This window comes from Pterocles gutturalis, unplaced genomic scaffold (assembly GCF_000699245.1).
Source record: "Pterocles gutturalis isolate BGI_N339 unplaced genomic scaffold, ASM69924v1 scaffold5058, whole genome shotgun sequence".
NCBI lineage: Eukaryota > Metazoa > Chordata > Aves > Pterocliformes > Pteroclidae > Pterocles > Pterocles gutturalis.
In genome coordinates, this window is record NW_010122805.1 from 1 (window position 1) to 20,680 (window position 20,680).

The 20,680-nt window shown below is 41.6% G+C and overlaps 1 protein-coding gene across 1 annotated transcript in view; it reads right to left on the bottom strand.

Annotated features, from left to right (window-relative positions):
- Window positions 1-1,506: 1,506 nt before the first annotated feature.
- Window positions 1,507-20,680, bottom strand: part of MAP2 (microtubule-associated protein 2) — a 48,814-nt gene continuing 29,640 nt past the window's right edge. The window contains exons 4-9 of the mRNA XM_010077638.1: window positions 14,418-18,236; window positions 13,963-14,169; window positions 13,421-13,555; window positions 9,210-9,271; window positions 3,557-3,710; window positions 1,507-1,886 (exon numbers count right to left, since the gene is read on the bottom strand). Of these exons, the coding sequence (XP_010075940.1) occupies window positions 1,507-1,886; window positions 3,557-3,710; window positions 9,210-9,271; window positions 13,421-13,555; window positions 13,963-14,169; window positions 14,418-18,236 (4,757 nt within the window). The remainder of the gene's footprint in view (window positions 1,887-3,556; window positions 3,711-9,209; window positions 9,272-13,420; window positions 13,556-13,962; window positions 14,170-14,417; window positions 18,237-20,680) is intronic.

Here is a 20,680-nt window from a genome sequence, read left to right on the forward strand (position 1 = left end):
ATATATAAAAAGTATCTGATCTGGAAACACTGTGTAGCCTAGGTTTCTGGAATGTCTTGTTTTCAGGACAGCTGAATGGGGGAGCATGTTATTTACCCTGATATCCTATCCCTGGAGGGAGTTGAGCAGGGAACCCTTCATGAAGGACTCACACTGTTGTAACTCAACAACACAAGGAAGTAAAAGGGAGCTGGGGGCACTGGGTCTTTTCATCATGGCATTGTATCAAGAATCAATATGAAATGCACAGATACTTTTTATAAAAAATAAAGCATCATAATTCTTTACACACACAAGACCAACTTGTCCATATTTTTAGCATAAATGTTGGTAAGATATATTCTTTTTCTTCATTCAGCTTCTTTGTTTCTAAATAAAATAGGATTTCTTTCAGGTTATAAATGGTTTTATAACTCTTTAAACATTAATAAAATTGACCACTTTATCCTGTAAGCTAGAACAACAGTTCTTCCAAATAGAAAGACAAAGAAATTGCTTAGACATAATTTTGGCTTTTAATGCCATCCGCATTGCCCAAAATGAGAGAAGACTATTCCAGCTCTGGCCTTAGCTCTGCTTGTTAGGGCATCCAGCAGAGACTCTTTAGAGGAACGTATAAATACCACACCCAGCAAGATTTATTGTACCTCCTAGCTGATCCTTCCTCAGTCTCCAAAAGCTTCTGCTTAGCTTAAAAGCCTGCATGTTTACTGTCCTTTCCAAAGTTTGCTAAATTCTGTCTAGTAACAGGGGATTCACTACCCTACACACATGTTCAGTCTTTTGCCAAAAGCAATCCTCATGACAATGCGCTTCATTGCATAACTCTGCAAGGTATGAAACGATCTCTCTTTTTCAGCTTTTAATTGCATCAACATGTCCCTGAATTCTTGTTCTTTCAGACAGTGAGAACAAAAAATCCTCATCTCCCTTCTTAAACGTTCACTATTTACATACATTCTTCAGTTCACACAATTAAGCCCTGTTCCTGCTTATTCAAACTCTGCAGCAAGAAAAACAGTGAAGTCTAATATCTGTCCCCTCCCATCATCTTTAACTTGGGGTGGATTTACCAGGTTGGAGGCTGCAACCCTCATTAACATCACCCAACACAATGCATATGTCACAGAAAACGACACAGGAAAAGGTCATGGTGCTGTGCAATCATGCCAACATCAATCTAAGTAGAATCTGAACTTGCTTGAATTAAAACAGATCTCTTTAATTTGCTGGTATCAATCAAGACTAAGTAAGCAGCAACTGCTGAGACTCAGGCTGAAACAGATCTATGGCATGGAGTGCAAACTCTTGTTTCAAATTTTCAACTGATCTCAGTAAGGCACTGTTAGTTTTCAGGTGACAAAATACTTTTCTGAAGTATGTCTTGGCCCCTGCCATTTAACATCACCTCAGCAACCAACATGGACAACAGAAGCAGCATTTGCAAGGCAACTCAAAATGGCTCCCATCCCATACCTATCCCAAAGGTGCACACATAAAACTAAATCACATATAGATGAACACAAACAGAGGAATCCTTACCTGCCCCCCTTTGGGCTGGTATTTGATGTTATCTGTTGATCCAATTTTGGACCTGACGTTCTTGAGGTCAGGTAGAGGCTGATTAATAACTCGTAGCTGCTTCGGAGTGGCCGGAGATTTAGGAGGAGTGCGAATGATGGCAACCTTTTTCTCAGTAGGTACTAGGATGGCAGATTTGGGGGTCCCAGGAGTATGTGGGGTTCTGGAGTAGCTGGGTGTCCCTGGAGTGCCTGGGGTACGGGAGGCGTAGCTTGGTGGTGTCCCTGGAGTGATGGCAGTGGAGCCAGGAGTAGTGGGGGTAGACGTTCCACTTTTTCCTGTTCTGCTACGAATTGGCTCTGATCCTACATGCAAGAAAAAAAAAAACCAGCATTAGACCCACAGGAATTCTGCCTATAACTGTAATTACCTTGATTAAAAGTCATATTCTAGTTACACCTGCAGGTAAGTTAAAAATAAATACATACTTTCAGATTTTGTAGTGGTTCCATTCAGTGTTTATGGCACTGCCAGTCCTTTCCACTGAGCACAAGAATTAGTTTAGTAGTGGCATTGTGCTTTCTGCAGCCAGCCCCGCTGGTAACTCTCGAAGGCAAATGAACAGAAGCCGAGGTATCTCCATATGCTGCTTAAAGCAAAGCTTTACCGAGAATACTCAGGGAAAGAAAGACCAAACCAACCCCCAAAGCCTGAGAACCCCAGTGCCAAATAGGTGTATACATGTTCTCACCTTTAAAACGTTCAGGAATTATAAATTCAATGGGCCTCTCTAGAGCATCCAGTGGGACTAATAAAAATCTTATTTAAACTATTTGTTAATCATTCTGTTTATTCAATAGTGGTGGGCCAAATGCAATGCACTGCTGCCCCTGGGATCCAGGAGAAACTCTTTGCACCACATGACTCATTAGACAGATTGAGCATACACCACTCTCACCTCTAGTTTCCCTGAATGTTTGCTTTCTTTCTAAATCAACCCTAAACCAGAACCTTCTCACTATACCAACTGAGACAGAAAGGGAACGTTGTTTTTTTTCCAGCTCCCTGCAGCTTTGGCATATTTATTTTTCATTCCTCAGCCCTTCACCATATTGGCAAATCATAGAATGGGTAGGGTTGGAAAGGACCTTAAAGATCATGCTTAAAGGCCTCTCGCTCCTAGACCGCAGAATGGGCTGCGGTGCCACCTGGGGGTCACTCTGCTTACAAAAGGTCTCTGTTTTACCCTTGGAGCATCACCCAAGAATTTCAAATTACTTTTTTGTAGAATTTAATAATCTGCTTCCCTTAAGCTATCCTAAAAGGGGCTGAGATAGGTTTCTAAAGAGAGAAACCAGAGGAATTCCTATTGGAAAGTAGGTAGCCACATCTAGGTTCTGAGGCCTGGGCTGAATGCAGATTCATCTAAAAATTCTGGTGGTATTTGGTAAAATTTTCTTTGTTCTGTAATTTCTTTTGGCTTGTGATTTGGTAACATAGGTCCTCATAAAAGGACCTTGCTGGTTTACTATCCTAATATCTAAATTCCCAGCAGAGTTTTTACGCTAGCATTAGCACACAGGGAGATTATTACTGTGAAACAGCAAGTTAATGACTATAATGTTAGGTTCACTTTGCCAACATCCACCAGAACATTTTATATTGCCTACTTCAGGTTTGTCTCATTTTTCTTGCTGCTGTTTGTAAATGCCCTGTGTTAGATATCTTACCCAGCTCTGAGCTCCCTGCAAAGGCATTTTCTAGTACTAGCGATTAGTCTGAGCAGCAGTCCTAGCCTGTGCATTGCAGACTATAGAAAGGGCGCATCCCGTCCATGGTTTCAAGCTCTTGCTGCTCAGCACTTGGTATCCGAAAAAAACCAGCCTGTGGGGCTCTGATTTCCAACAGCATACCCCAGACCAACCCCTCTGTCTAAAAGGTAGGAACACACAATACTATGGCAATGTGACAAATCTAACAAGGATGAGAGACATTCACAGCAGTAGGAGAGGGTTAATACGCAAAAAAAACGTACGGGTGGTCCGTCGTACTGCAGAGGAAATGGAAGCTGTGAGGGAGAGAGAGTTCTCCTCTCTGTCTCGGTCTCCTGATACACCTCTTCGAGGAGGAAGGATAGAGGAAGGTCTTGGTAGAGAGGAACGCTTTTCGGGACTCCTGCTTACTCCATCCTAATAGCAGCAAAATAAAAAAGGAAGGTTTAGTTTTCAAAACTTGCTCTCTGGGCTGCGATTTCTGTCAACCTATATACAGAGAGGGAAACCTCGTCCTATGGGCCCAGTTTACTACTCGCACGGGAAGCTGTGGGTTTCCAGCCACCTCCCATACTCTGCTTTGCTCCCTGGCACTTCTATACTGTATCAAAACACTAAATTGTCATCTTCTGAGCTACTGAGGACAATACAGATACTCTTGGATCTAACAACTCCACAGCTGGTTCTTAATAAGGAACAAGGCTTTTTCAGTGCAAGTTGAAAGTGAAAAAATACTGTGGAGCTCAGGTGTGAAATTCTTACGTGAATTCACCTGCAAACAAACTTCAGGGCTGGTGCCCAGAATACACCCCACACTGTATTTTTGCATTTTCAAACACTCACTTGTAATTTTTAAGGAGAAAAATTTTTTGCTACAGCTTATTTTTTGAATGCAGGACTATTAATCCTGGTGCCTTCTCTTACTTCCTTCCATATTAATGTTTTCACTTTCTGAAATCAGTGCACATACCTTCTTTTTACCAGAGTTAGAGCACTGGACACATATGTTAGAATATTTTGAACCTATGGGATGGGCAGCTAAAGACAGTTTGCATAAGCAGATAGTCCTCCCAAAGGCAAATATGGTGACGGTCCCAACCAGTGAAAGACACACCAAGCATAGTGTTATATAGAAAATGAAAGTTAATAGTGAAAACAGTTTTAAAATGGGGATAGTCATCAACTCAGCAGCAAGTTGATTTGAAACACAACTGAAACGCAAACGTGGGGAAACTAGGGCGGACTGCCAAACATCTCTTTAAATTTATACTGTAACTTCTTCAGCGTCGCCCCATGCACGGACCAAATTGCATTCCTAGAGCATTTGGCTTCCGCCCTTATCGCTCGTGATTAGAACTGTACCCTCCTACACTGGTGACTGAATTTTTTTTCAGAGAATATTAACTGGTTGAAAAGTACATTTTTTTAAACTAGGAAGGCTGTTTGTTTGCTGCTGTTCTTTGCCACTTACCCACATGCAAATGGGTGCAACTTCTTAGCAGAATGCAGCAGCATCCATATTAACAGAAAGAAGATATGCCCTTCTACCTATAACTTATTTCACTTACATTTCCTCTGGAGAATCTCCTTTGTTTTTATCCAATTTGTAGCCTGAAGATCAGGAAGATCCGTCTTCCTGCCACTGGATGTTAAGCAATCCCATGTAGACTTCACAGAGAATTACTCAAATTCAGTGGGGAGAGAACGTGATCCATGGAATTCACCTACACATCTCCAGCTAACTCCACCAACTCTGCTACCTTACCTTAGCATCTGATTTTGAGTAGGGCAAGCAGTCTCTTGGGCCTGCTGAGGAGGGCCGTACATAATTGTCTGTATCAAGAAAAGTGGCCCTTTTAGTAGTTAATGAGCAAGCTGAGCTGGGTCTTGGAGGAAGCAATGACTTTGCTCTAGACTTTGAGGCAGGAATCTTTGACAAACAGGCAGTCTAGTCATGAGAAAACAAACAAAAGAAAACACAACATGAAGCTGGACATATGGAAAACACATGCAACATGGACCAAAAAAAAAAAAAAAAGCCAAGCTATGAATTAATACTTTTCCTGTATCTGGTAATGGTGTCTGTGCAGTTCTAACATACATGGAAGTTTTAGTTCTGTGTTGTTTGACTGGAACCATTTAGGTCTGGACAGAGCTGTTGGTTCTGGGAGGTGCCTTTTTCTGCAGATGCTCTCTTTGTCTCGAGTTAACAGGACAAAACCGGTGCCAGGTACGGCATTTAACTGGTACAACTGCTGGCTGGCTGCACAATAAGGAAATGCAAAACTACAGGAGCACCTAGAGATCTCAGTCCTTTAAAACTAAGTTGTGCGTTTGAAATACATCCCTCCTGGAATAAAGAATAAAACAGTGGGAATCACAAAAGCAAAGTTACACCAGTATTCCCACAATGGCAGACATGACAATATTGCTTCTTGTGCCACTGTGCATGCACAAAATCCCTAACACACCCCAAACACTGCATTCTGTGTGTTTGGTGTCACTCTATAGCGTGACAATATGGAGTCCTGGTATGAGGAAACCCGTATATGGCTGAAAGGCTGACATGATATGTCATTGTGATGAGATACTTGTCTGATTCTGAATAAGGATAATACTCCATCGAAAGAACAATTAAACATCAATAGGACAGACTGAAAATTCTTCGTTGACACTTAGAAGCACCTAACTGCTTTGCAAAAAGTAATCTCCCTGAAAGAAAATAGGGCTACTTGCTTAAGCAACATTTTTGTCTCCCACAGGTATAACTGATAGTACAAGGAACAATTGTAAGGCTGTTATCTTGGCAATGTAGTCCTAATCCTCTCTGTATTCATACAAGCAGGAAGTTACACATGGGACCAACACCAATGGGTCCGTACTTACGGGATTTGGTGCAGAACTTTAGCCATGAAAAATTTGGCATTTGATCGAAGTCAGTCCCCCTAGACTGCCTCGATGTTCAGAAAAGGTGTCTCAGTTAGTCCTTAAGTTCTCCTTGTTAGAAAATTATAAAAGAATGGGTTGTCAACTCTCTCCTGGCAGGCATCAGGCTTAGGCTACATACTCAGCCTACAGAAAACTGCAGCTGGTGTGCTGAATGTCATCCATGACATCATGAACACGACTAAGAGTTGCAGAACTGTGTAACAAACAATTCCAGTCCTACAACACATATGAGAAGACTTCTATCTAATATCATCTGTATCAAGTAGCTCTATTGAGCAAGACAAGAAATTAGTTCAAAGAATGGAAGTGCTTTACTAGCAAGAATATATTCCTAGAATGAGTTTTGCAACATATTTATGTCTCTTTCTTTTTAATACTTATTTCACTGTCTGAGAATACAGAGAATAAAATCAGTGAATAATTATTTTAAACAGAAACTGGACAATATGTGTTTCTGTCACATCAAAGGCTTCTCTAGACTTTCTCTGATTTGCCATAGTTTAATTTATGGGTCCCATCCACTTGTGAAACTTTGGGCCACATTTACAAATCCACTAAGGTGTTTATTGATGCTGAAACTCTGTGGAAACAGGGTATCTATGTTGGGTGGCTCCAAGAAGCAGGCATTCTGCAAACACCTTTCACCTAGTTTTCTGAACTTGAGATGTAACTAGACACATCGTTTGATGGCCAAATGTTTATTCAGTGGTTTTTGCCTTTTTCAACTTGCGAGTCATGCAAAATGTTTCCCCAAACAAAACTGGAAAACCGCTACAGATTAAGATCCTAGGCACAATGTAGAGACTTCATCCTTTTCACTCACGCTGCATAGTGTCCTCCATGAATACATGCATCTAACAGGGATGCTAAAGATGGGCCAGACTGAGATCTTTCAGTGGAGCAGCTGAGGAACAGGCATGACCTTGAGCTAATGCACTGCTCTGAGATTATCATAGCCTAGATCCCCTCAGTATTATTTTGGGCACAGGGCACTTTTTAGCATCAGTAACAGCAGCAGAATCTGTTCCAACCAGATTTCAGTGACATGCTCAAGGCTGGTAGAGCAAGCAAAGAAACCAAATCTCTCAATCCCTGCCTATGCTTTACCTAGAAAACTATTTTTATTATCTGTTAGCAATACAGTACCTTTGACCTCGGTTATAATTCATGTTGCTGGAAGCACCAGCTGTCCAACAGGACAAAGATCGAGGTAACCCTAAGACTCAGGGATGAAGCTGGGATGCAGAAACCTCACTTTATTTCAGAGATGTTCCTAACACATGACCGAAGTTCTCAGCATCTCGCTACTGCAGGTACACCGCTTCTTCCAGCAGACGGAACTGCTCAGCCTTTCCTGAACTTGTTCTGCAGAGCAGTACGTGAACTGGAGTCTGAAGATGGATAACAAAACTAACCAGGTTGGATGATCTAACATTAACAGTGGAGAGGAAAAGACTGCACTTGCAGGACATAAGAGCTCAAAATCAGGAAGAAACACAGCAAAAAAAAAAAAAAAAAAAAGGGAGAGTCTTTATAAAAGCAGAGGTGAAGCCAAGGCACAGAAGAGAAAATGCCCAAGAGTTGTGTGAGTGTGGCAAGCAGAGAAATGAGGCAACAGGGAGAGAAAGTAAGCAGGGGACAGACTTCTGATCTTTGCTATAACATAAGGGACAGGAATAAGAAAGTATATAGAAAGCAGATAATTTCAGAGAATGATTTTGCAGTGCGTGTACTTAGAGCACTCCATGAACACCAATGACTCTGAAAATGGGTCAGTATTGACTGCTCTTGCTTAAGCGTTGATCACCCCCAAGAAAAGACAGTAATCAATGATACTGTTGACTCAGTCAGAAACCTGTCCAGATACTTCTTACTCTACTAGTCAAGAATCTCTAGCAGTTTCCCAGTTATGAGCTGAAATGGGTCAGACCTGAAAAACCACATGAAATCCCAGAATCCATGGCTGAATTCAAGGCTAAATTTCACAGCTAATCCAAAGCCTCCAATCAGTTATCATGAACAATTTCTTACTATTCATGAATAATGTGCAGCGCTTTATGAGTCAGAGCTTTTGTTCCCTAAAGAATTGATGATCTGGTTAAACAGATGAAACAAATCAGCCATGAAATATATTAGGAAATTTAGAGGAATCCTAAGAAACGTCTGCATCATTAATGATGGCTAACAATGACAAAGTATTGTGCTGCAGATGTGAATTAGCATATGTCAGTGTCATGTAAAATACAGTTGCATAGGGGATAGTGAAAGCAAGTTGGTTTCCTGGGGATTTTGGAGTGGTAGGACAGGAAGAGCGTAGGGTCAAGCAGGGGAGCAGGGTGGAGAGGCACTGCAGTATTTGCTGAAGGAAACTCAGCAGAGGAGAGCCAGACCCAGGGAGCAGAACAGGCTGGGGAGCAGCTGAAGGCACGGCACAGAACTGTCAGGTTAAAACACAGCCAGAAAACAGCAGTCCAGGTAATGGCCATTCAGAAAGCACTTAAACACATCTAAAATGCTCCTGGCCAATAGCTTCTACCCAGGCACGACCTCTGCAGAATGCACAGCTATGTAATGGTGCATCAGGAGACATTCAGAGAGTCCTGGGGAGGGTTTCTGCCTGCACAGCAATCAAGCAAGGCAGCAGCATGAGTCAGGCGTTGCAGAAAGGGCCAAGGTACAGAGTTTATCCCAGAGGCTCAAAGTGCTGAACTCCTGCAGTCTGGAGTCTGTGTGCCCCCTACGGACCTGCAAACTGTCATCACCGTCTACCTGGGACTAATTCAGATGATATTCAGCAAAGGTGGTTTTAATTAACCTTTTAAATGAATAATGAATATGGCAAACAAATTCTAAATGGAACACAAATTTTAAATGGAACACACAATTACTTACTGAATTAACACAAAAAGATCTGAAATAAGGACAAAAGGACATTATAAAGATGAAGGATAAGATGATTTTACTCACTGAGAGTTTTTCCTTTGCTTGTTTAAATACACCAGGAGCCTGGTTTGTTTCACCACCTGCTGCTGAGAGACCCAAAGAAAGACTTGATAGTTAAAAACAATAACAACAAGCATTTCCACTTAGTACACGGGTTAGAACAATTAAATGCCTTGGAACTACTGTGCAAAAAAATGACTTTCTGAATTACTCTCAATGAACTGTATGCAGAAATGTACCTGCCTTAAAAATGTCCTATATTGTCCTATACTTATATGTCCATCCTTATATGTCCTATGCTTGAGGTAAAATCGTATTCTGCACATTTCAAACAAAGTTTTGAAGTTTTGTATTCGTATTCCTAGAAGTCTAGAAACTACAGTAGAAAGTTCAAGAAATAGTTAACAACTGTTAGGGTCAATCCTCAGACACCTTGGCATCCTGATTTTCAGGCCTGTCCTCTAAAAATCAGGCTCCTTTGAGTAATCCACAAATGAAAATTTTCAGAGAGGCCCCTGAAATCACCATTTTTCAAAATATTAGCCAAAATTCCTAATGGAAAGAGAGAGATTCACTGCTGAATTATCGTCTTAGTTGCATCAACAAGGTCAGTGTGCCATTGGTCAAATAAGCCCTCAGGCTTTAGCAATTCAAATTATATCTGGGACATCAATTATGTTGATTCAGTATTTAATTTCTCTGATACAACATGGTTTGAGATAAGATCTTTCTCTCTGACTTGGATTCCATCCTTACGAAAAGTTTTGGAATGAAACAGCTTTTCAGAAAGCAGGTTATTTAGTTTCTACTCCAACATTGCCGCTCAGGAAGTGGTTTGCTACACAAAAACTAGCTGCGAAATCTTTTGGCACCTGTGCCAGGATGCCCTTAGTAAATGCAAAAGCAGGACAGTGGGTGCAGATGACAACCTCTAGCTGTAAACCCAATTGTCTTCCAGCTGTAAAACCAACCCTAATGCATCGTACAGGACAGAACTGATTAATTTTCTCCTTTCCCTGTGCAGTTCCCAGGCATGGTGAGAAGATCCCTGGTTTTCTGCAACACTTCCTAGTCTAGTTCTGCCCTCTTAATATAATTGCTTCTTTTTTTTTTTTTTCAAATTGAAGAGGTAAGACACAAAACTTCTAAGGAGGAAAAGAATATATAACTGCCTACTTCAGTTCTTCTGAATTTGTAACAGGGATAAGTACAGCAGAGCCCTCCTGCATCACATTTACTGCTGGTTTTGGTCTGGTTTGTATCTCTTCTAAGTAACCACAAACAGCTTCTCTCCTTCCGTTAGTACTGAACCCTAACCAGCCACCACTATGAAGGGGAAAGAAGAGCTGTGCTGCTTGTGCTGACTTACCTCAAAGCACCACAACTTCTCCATATGAACCAAAGATCTCCACAGGCTTTGCTGACAGTTTAAATAAACAACAAACATGTTTCATCTCGGGGGGTGACCGCAGAATTGAAGACAAGGAAAAGAAGCGTATCGCATAGTGGATCCCGCTCACAGCCAGGTAATTGTCCTGGCCTTGCCACCATGAACACTCCTCTGACAGCACAATGGCAACGGCATCTCACAGACACTAACAAAACATGACTTGGATGGAGGTTTCACTCATCAGCTACATCAGTCAAGGCAAAGACTTCACAACTCTTTCCTCAGAATTGGCCATGCAGTTTCTTTTTCAAATGTCAAGGATGAGTCTTCTTAAAAAGCAGTCCCAATCTTGTAGGTATGGCACTGGAATTTACCAGTATTCGCCAGGGCTTACCTCACAGTGACATGGGCATTTTTTTCTGGTATTGAGGGGAAAATAGGGAAAAGATGCAACTTCCCAATAAATGCAACATGGAGGTTTTAACTGACTGCAGTACACTCAAAGTTGTAAGGACTACACTGCGGAGGGACTTTTGGTGGGGCTCCACTGGCCAGGTAGCACTAAAGCTGACAAGACCATCACAAATAGGACAAACTGACAGTTGAAACTGGTTTCAAGAAATGGTGCTATACTTTACGTAAAAGGAAAAAAGGCGAGAGAGACAATGTCCCTCTAAATTCCAGATCTTGGAAAGAGGTGGATGACTGGTTCAGGCTCAGGGCTATGTAGGTTAACATACAGCCGCCTACACTCTTAGAACACAGCGCTATGTGATATCCCTTCACGTGGCCTCCCTTCAAGTCCCATCAGTAATTATAAAAAGGTGAGTTAGAAGAAAATAAGGGACACTGTGAGTTTTTCAGCAACACTGAGCAGATGAGAAACATTCTAAGAGATTTTTTTGTTCACTTTGTGGTGTGGTTCAAGCTCCTCTGCTTTAGAGCCCAAACCTCAAAGTATACCCCATATTACTGCAAATTTTATGATCAATCTGGGACCATTATTTTGGTTGCTCTCCATCTCAGGATTTAAATGTACTGGGAAGGTCATAGTTGTATTACATTTTTCACTTTGACTAATCTATCTGCTTCACTAGGTGTTAGAGAGAGAGAAAAAAAGCTCTGTCAGTTGCCAGGCAGCGCACATTTAAGGCACTGGGCAGGTTTCCTAATGTGAGTCTATTGGTATGACTCAGGCCTCTTTGGGACGCACCTGGGCCAGAAGACTTCAGAGGAATTAGTGGTGGAGTATCTGAGGGCAAAACAGCACTGACCACGTGGCTGCAGAGGTGTAGATGAAGTTGAACACTACAAGGCCAACACTTTTTCCCCCTATTTCCACTGCTTATTGAACCCCCTGGGTCTTCTGAAAGAATATGGGAATTACAGGTGAAAACTTCTGAGCTGATCAAGCTGTGCTTCAGCAAACAGCAAGAGGTAGCAAGAGGAGTTGTTTTCATCTTTTTTTAGAATTCCTCACTCGGGTAGTTCTGGTCCAGAGTGCAAGTTAGGACAGCCTAGAGACTGCAAACTGAGAAGGGAGCCATCACTGCAACACAGAGGGACCCAGATCAGCCTTTCCTTCTCCAGCTCCATTTCTCATGAGGGGGGAAGTAAACATGCCAGATTTCCTCACAGCCGCAAGGCAACGGGATCGAGTATTTAATTCTGATGTCCTAATGGAATGTTACCAGGAGACAATACACGCTTCACACCATTGAGACACGATATTAAAGCTACCTTCGCGTAACCATCCTTTTACTTTATTTTCACTAGTCAGACCTCCATACTGAGACTGGTCTAAATTTAGAACAGGAGTGGCTCATCGGTGCAAAACTGGATGTGACCCACTTCTTAGGAACACTTTTGGTATTGCACTGCTTAACTATAGGATGGGTAATAAATCCTGCTCTTAATTTCTAACCCATCAGAAGAGGCCAGTGTAGTTCTGCATTGCTGTGTATAGTTCTCTCAACAGTCTGAGTTTCACTCATGAACAACTGCACTGCAGCATGCAGCTATGTTATATGACAGAAAACCTGCCCTCTTTCAGCAATTTTTTTTTCAACTTTACGAGAAAAGTCAAGATGTTCATCTTTCCACCCTGAACTCACAGTAACAACAAGTAATATGATGAAAATGCTGAAAGTGTCATTTTTGGTCCTCTAAATAATGATACAACTATCAAGATGTAACAGGAATAATTTGTTTCATCCTTTCATCTTCCTCTACCAAATATTACAATTTTTGCTTGGAATGCATTCGTAGTGTGAGCCCAGATTTCTTCTCTCTCAGCTTCATGCTGCATGTGGCTGGATTCCCCCTGTGGATTTTGACTGTACAGCATAAACATCAGTGACAGATTGGGAAGGGTCAATGCAGGTAACATCAATCAACAAAATACAAGTCTAAAACACTTCTTATTATGCATGAGAGTAAAAAAGCAAAATAATGGAAATGCATACCATGGTTTAAGCTGTCAACATTTTCCCACCAGAAAAAAACCACAACAAAAAAAGCATAATTTAAAAAAAAAGAACAAAATGATGAGTAGAGATTCCTACACCACCACACTAGAAGCATGATGCCAAGTTACAACCACAGCACTTGGAGGTCCAAGCAATGACAAGCACACATGACCATGGCCTCCATTAAATAAACAAATACCAGGAATGAAAGAAGAAAAGAAAAATGATACAAAACACTAAAAAAGAAACACTATTGTGAAGACTGATATTCTTGGAAGAAAAAATAAAATAGAGAAGCTGCTACAGCCATGAGATTAAAAAAAAAAAAAAGTCTATGTTTGCCAGCCACATTGCATAACTGAACAGAATGCAGTCACCTGTCTGCTTCCGTTTAACACAGGAGAGATGAGTTGGTCTAGTATATTTGATAGCAGGTTTTAAAATGATTTTCCTGGAGGGAGAGTGGGCCTGAACTTCAGTTTTTTTAGCAAGTTCAGCTTTCTTATACACTGCTATGGACAAGAAAACACAAAAACATAGAATCAGGAAAAAAACCAGCAAACAGTTTCATATGACAATTCATCAAGTGGCAGGCCCACTGCTCCACAATCCTGACCCGAGGCGTCGCTTCTACTGGGGTGAACAAAACCTAAATTGGAAGAGGGGGAGCACTGGTACATTAACCTCAGGTGTGTTACCCAGGGACTAGTGGGGATGCCTACAATCGAAATGGGACCGGTGGAGCAGTGAGCCTTGCACATGGCTTTTCATATAGTTGTACAATGACTCATCAGAAAGCACTACTGTTAATACTGTTAAGGTACACATCATCTACAACAGAGTAACTGCATAGTACTGTACAACAGTAAAAAAATTAAAATAAAACAAAATAAATTGTAATAGGGAGTGTTAAATGGACCTTTTTTCCTTCTCACTTCATCTCTGGAGAGTGTGCTAGGTTCCTTTTTAGCTATTTTCCTTTCAGGAGTAGAAATCCTGCCTCTCCCAGTTTTAAAAGGTTTCTCTTTTTTATGCTTATCAAGAGATGATCTTCGCAATTCTCTCTCTGCCTTCTCCTCTTTAGGAACAGTCTCTAACTGTTCAGTCATGATGCTTCTATCATCATCTGTAGGATCAGAGGAAATTATAACAACAAACAAAAGATTAGTAACAAATGTTAACAATACTGCGGTGGAGCAGGGAAAAAATAGTTGAAGAGCGAGAAGACAGATTAATAAAAAAAAGGCAGACTATTTTACTATTTTTCTGTAACATGCTGAGATTACTATTACAACTACAAGAATTTTGCTTTTTGATCATTATGATTTGGAAGCAAAAATATTTAACAGACAAAACAGAAAGGATAATGCACACCTTGAGTATCTGCCCAGAGACTGTCTGTGTCCATGATGGAGTCATCGATTGTTGTCTCATCTTTGTAATCATCACATGTCTCTGTCTTGTAGTCAGTGAGCAGGATTTCTTCCCTCTGGGGTGAAGCAGGAGCTTCTGGGGAGCCCTCCTTGGGCTCAACTTGAATGTCAGCCACTTCCTCAGCCTCCAGCTCCTCTTCAGCCTGGGAGTCCCCTGTTTCGATGTCTTGCTGCTGAGTAGCAGCAAAGCGCACGCTGTGAGAAGCAGATTCACCCTCATCAACTGTTGTCTGCACCACTGTAATGAAGTCATCCTCTACTGTCACCACTGATTCAATAATGCCTTTCAGTTCAGGCACTGCTTCTGGGCTGCCCTTGGCTAGCATTTCTTCAGCAGTAGGTTTGCCCAAGTCTACTTCTGGGGGCATTTCTGATACAAGATGCTGTTTAACCTCTTCTTTTTCTTCTTGCCCTACTTCTACCTCTTCTTCCTCATGTTCTTCCCCTTTTGTGGCCCCAGCTGTCACTTCACATGGCAGCAGCTTTTGGATTTCCACAGGTTTCACAGCCGTATCAGGAATCTTTTCAGTTCCTTCTGCAGGCTGTGGTATGCTCTCCATCTGAATCTCAGCAGGCTCTTCCTGGAGAGGCTCAGCTTTTGGAAGGTGGAGCTCCATAGAAGGTTCCTTTGCTGGTAACTCTGCAAGCATCTCTTCCCTAGATACAGGAGATTTTGGAGGTTCTGCTTTGATATCCTCTGCTTTCAGGGATTCTCCATTCAACCCTTCTTGGGCTTGATCATGCTCTCCACTAGATTCATAAGACTCCTCTTTATCAACTGCCTCTTGATGTACCAGATCAGGCTTAGCTACTTTTTCCTTAATTTCTGTTTCAGACAGTTTGGTGCTGTCCTTCATGTAACTAGGCTCGGTCTTGGAAAGTACATCTGCATCCTTTGCTTCTCTGGACAAGCCAGTCTGATCTTTCTGTTGAGTGTCTTTGGGTTCAGGCTCTGCTCTTTTTACAGAAGTTTTGTCCTTCCCTGAAGGGAGAGAAACAACCTCACTGATCTTAGCATCTAACTGACTCTGACATTCTTGGTCAGCTCTCCTTGCAGCCACTTCCAAATCGTGCTTTATAGCATTGTAATCTGGTTTTATTGGAGCTTCTATCTCAGCTATTTCAGGAACAACACTAAGAGTTTTTTCCTCCTTCTCCATCAACAAAGAAACAGCATCCTTTCCTATTGCTATCTCCGAAGCTGATATTCTGTCATATATGGTATCATCAGCTACATGAACTTTATCAGCCACACTTTCTTCTTTCATTTCTAATATTGCCTCAGGTCTTGTCTTCCCTGGCTCTGAACCTTTAATGGGATAGACCTCTTTAGAGTCAACTTGTTCTTCACTTTTTTCTAGCACAGTATCCAGCTTCTCTTTTTTCTCCTGCTCAAAGTCCCTTGCCAGAATGGACTCACTACTGACATGCTGACCTAAGTCTTTTTCACTGAGGAATTCTTTTGATTTTTCAGCTGCTGCCAGCTTCACTTCAACTAAAGACAAGTCAGGAGCCAGGCCACGTCTCAGTTTTTCATCTGTGCTTTCGTAGAACGGACAGGTTTCACTCGTTAAATTCTCACTGTCCTGAACTGGAGAAGGGAGTGGGACTGTGTACTTATTGAAAACACAGTAGCCCAAGTCTTCTAGCTGACTTTCAGCTTTCAGAGTGACATGGTTTTCATCTGTCACAGGTGGCAGGGCTGTGCTGCTGTCTTCTGCACCAGTGTCAGAAGGAACTGACTTCTTTTGTGCCATCTCAGCATCTGCACTCACAGAGGCTAATCTAGATCTTGTCCCTGCTAAGTCTAACATTTCGGGCAGGTCAGGAGCCAGGACAGCTCCATTTTTGTAATATTCTTTGGCCAGGAAAGGTGATTCAACCAAGGTCTCAGGCTGGACTTTTTCTTCTGCCATTGCTTTTTCTTCTTCAGTGTGCTCATCTTCCTCTCTACTATCAATGGGGAAGCAGGGGGCCTTTTCCAGAGCGGGTGTGGTTGCTGGCAAGTAGTCATCACCTTCATCCATACTGCCACTAGTGTTAGTTAGAATATCTGAAGCGAGGGGAGAAAGATCATGTGCACGACCAAAGCTAAATCCTAGCGCTATCGAATCCAGGCAGGACATGGGCAGGTTAATAGACATACTTCTCTGTTCAATCGCAGATCTGCCCCCAAGTCCCAAGCTCCTGCTCAGAGTCAGGTCATCTTTATTTTTACTGTGGAGTTCTCTCTTATCCCCATAGACTTTGGGGTCAATAGTGAACATTCTTTCTGTCGGGGAACTTGGTTCTTCAGATTTGTCTGGTGTAAAGCTCTGAGCCAAGGTACTGTAACCTATTTCATGAGCAGGCGCACTCTGCTGCTGATCCAATTCTCTCTGTAATTCTTCCTCCTCTTCCTCTTCGTCTTCACGTATTAGACGATCTGTCTGATAAGGCTCATACACACTCTCTTTAGTGTCACTCAGCTCATAGTAATCACTGCCTTGTTTCAGAGCGTCTGCTTTGAAGGCTTCCTCTTTCAGAGCAGAGGTTTCAAAATACTTCGACATCCCCGATCGATCCTCCTCTTCTTTCACTGGATGAGGAGCTGAAACACTTGCCTTATCCTCCTTGGTATCTTTTTTAACATCTTTCTCTTGAGAAGGTTCTAGAGTAGGAGTCTTGTCAGGGGTTAAACTTGGCACCTCAGGGGCTTTCTCTGTTTTTCTGGATAACTGAGTGGTATCAGGGTGCTCTGCTGTTTTCTCGAGGGTCAGTTCATGGCCAAACTTGGCTGGGGGTACCCGGGTGCTTGGCTGGACCTCCTTTTTCATGTCTGCTATTGCTGGGAGCCCACTTTGGTCTATTTCTTTCTCTGCTTTGAGAATATCAGGTGACTTCTTAGCTTCATCATCCTTTTGAACGTCTGCCTTGTCTAGGGAAAGTGTCTTAACTTCAAGTTTTGTGGTAAATTTACCATCATCTAATATTTGAGCCTCCCCTTTATCGTAGAAGTCATACCTTTCTTCCTCATCACTCTCATCCTTGGTCATGTCCGTTTCCTCCCCCCACGCAGGGATTTGCTGGGTGCTTGGCATTTTCAGGCCATCTACAGCTACTGCTGAGACTTCTTGCAGAGCTAGTGTCCTGTCTTTGCGGATCTGCTCATCTTTAGCGAGATCTTTGGCAAACAGTTGGTCAGTGGGTTCCTGTTTTGTTTCGGAACCATCTTTGAGTGGAAGCTTCTGGGGGACAGTGGGAGATGGGCCTGAATGAAGCTCACTTTTGGCTGCTTCTGCCTTGGGTTCAGATAGCAACAGAGAACTTTCACCATGGCTGACGGCAAGATCTTGGACATCTCTAAGATCATCTTTAAATTTCATAGACATAACTTGGCTGGATGATGAGGGCACATCTGCAGTTCTTTCTTCTGTTTTGCTCCCTCTAGACAGTTCAGATGACAAGTCCTTTTGTTCTTGAGAAGCGGGAGGCTTGGCAGCAGGTTCTGCAAAACCAGCTTCACCTTTCTTTTGTGAATCAGTTTCCAAGATCTGTTCTGATAGAGGTGAAGGTATTTTGTCTTTGTCTTTGCTCTGTGAATCTTTTTTATCTATAGCTTCTGTTTTTGCTGGCTGTGGAACTAAGGCATCATGTTTAGGTTGCTCACCAGTCTTATTGTCTTTCCCAGATTCATGTTGCTTTGTGTCTAATGGTTCTGCTGTGAAAGGGCGTGCACCCTCCTGGAGACGGAATTCCATCTTCGTGGCTGCAAGTAAATCTGAAGCAGTTTGTTTGGGTTTTATAACAAAATTATTTAAAGCACTTAGAAGCAGGCAGTCATGTAGCTTACAACAACATATTGGTATGAATGATGGAATGAAGAGGGAGAAAGATGCAAACATGCAGCAAGGCCATCCACCTAGAAATCTGCTTTAAAGTGTTAAATCCTAGTTTTCTTTCAATAGGTGAGGTTTTATAGTGAAAATGTGAGTTGTACACATATAAAGATGTGACCACTGAAATGAGATGATTTCATGTGAACTTTTCATCTTCGTGGCCTGTATACAACTGTAAAATCACAAGTAATCCTCACTTCATTGGTATGCTTTTCTGGACTCTGTAGATTATATTAGTTTTGTGTTAGTAAAGTTTGCAAGATTAAGTCCAATCAATAGCATCTTTCTCTGATGCTAACATTTTAAATATACATAGTTATAAATTTATATGTATTTTTTACTTTTTTTTTTTTTTTCTACATGCAGCCTAAACTAAGGAAATAATGCATACAAAAGATTTAGCAAGTGTCAGAAGAGGCTGGTTTAATTGTACCAACTTTTGACATTTACTCTTTGGCAAATGACAAAAACCTCACTGCTGTAAGGAAACCGGTATGTGTAAACCGGCAACAGGGCCATTAATAGTCCTTCAGAATGGCCAGCTACCTTCAGCTGCAACAGAAGTAAATGACTGTAAATCAGGCCCTAATTCAGGTAATGCGAAACTAAAAATGCTGCTCTTACGGTCTGCCACTATATTTTTAGGGACTAATACGTACTTAAGTTTTTTTTAATACATGCTCTGTTAAACATTAATAGCTTGTTCTTTTTTAATACGCTATGAAAAATAAGGATTCCCATCATATGGAAATCTTCCTCTCATGGAAAATATGACGAGGTACTGCAGAACGTGGCAGAACTTTCTGCAGTAATCTGTAAAAAATTTTTATGAGTTTTTTATAAAGCTTGTTAAAACAAGTGTTGGGACCACTCTGAATCTCCTCATATGTGATTTTAAGTCCACGGAGCCATCTTTTTGCTCTGATGAAATCTGAATTTTTTAGAACAATTAGTATCGAAGCACTGGTCATACTTCAAATATTTTCATATGTTAACATTTAGTCAAAAAACGAACTGCCATTCTAAACTCTATACGTAATAAAACCAGAGGTCTATGAATACACTCATTTTGCTCCTTTATGTTTTTACATGGGGTGATTCACTTGCAAACCCTATGAAGTACCAAAACATGCCAATTTAGCTGATGTCATCCTTGTTTCACAGAAATTACATAGCTAGATACTGACTTGCTTTATGTATCCTATTGTACCGCTTACTGTAGTGAAAATGAACACTACCAATGGCATCAAACCATATTCTGACTGCCAAAGGAATGTAATACTCTTTAGCTGGCGCAGCCAGAACACCAGCCTCCCAAATGCAGCATTTCTCAGCCAGCGGGTGAATGGATACATCACTACTCCACACAACGTGTCTTTACACCTTGTTGCAGTGGCTAAAAAGAAATACCATTATAAGGAAAATTTTGAAGCCTAGTTCTTCAGTTCTGAAAGACAATTGATTGCAGTAAATATTTTGATCAGAATTTCACCTTACGCACCCAAACTTCACTATGAAAACAAACAACCCAGTTGAAGTGATGGAGGTTTTGCCTAATAAAGGCACTCCAGCAGGGTTAAACACTTGTAAATAAGGTAAGACACACAGAAAATCAGAGTTCTGGCAATGATCGAGGAGGAGGAGCGGACTGCAATGAATGGCAAGGATATGACACAAGAAGCGACAGCTTTAGGCAAGCTAAACTAGAATGCACTGAAGCACACATACACAAAAAAAAAACAAACAAAAAAAATCCCTGCACACTGCAAATGAAAACATTTCTACAGTTTAAGCCTCTTTATCTAATAGTCAAAGTCAATAAATCTACTTTTTGAAAGAAAAGCAGATGAATCTCTGCACCAAAAAGAAAAAATATATACATAGCTTAGCAATGTGACTGGCAAACACATCTGAGATGGGGGAAAAAGGCTTACGCAGAGCAATCAGCTTAGCTGCAAAGCATATTTTATCATGGCAAAGTAAAAAATCAGGAATCAGCCGCCGTGGTGGGAAACCATGTTGTCATACAGCACCTATGCAACCATATTATCTGCTACGCACTCTTCAAGCATAATAACAAGAGCAGTCATACTCATAAATGGGAAGAACAGGAAATGAAGCAGCCTCGGAAAGCACTGGAGAAAGCTGGAGAAGGATTCACTGGCAGCAAACACATGCAAACCCAAGGAGGACACACCTTCCTCAGCCAAGGAAGGGGATGTGTCTTTCAAAGGCGTTTCCGCCACAACGGTTACACTCTCCCTGCTCGATGCCACACTTAGCAGTTTGTCTTCATGACACACTTTGGCCTCCAAGTCAGAATCCG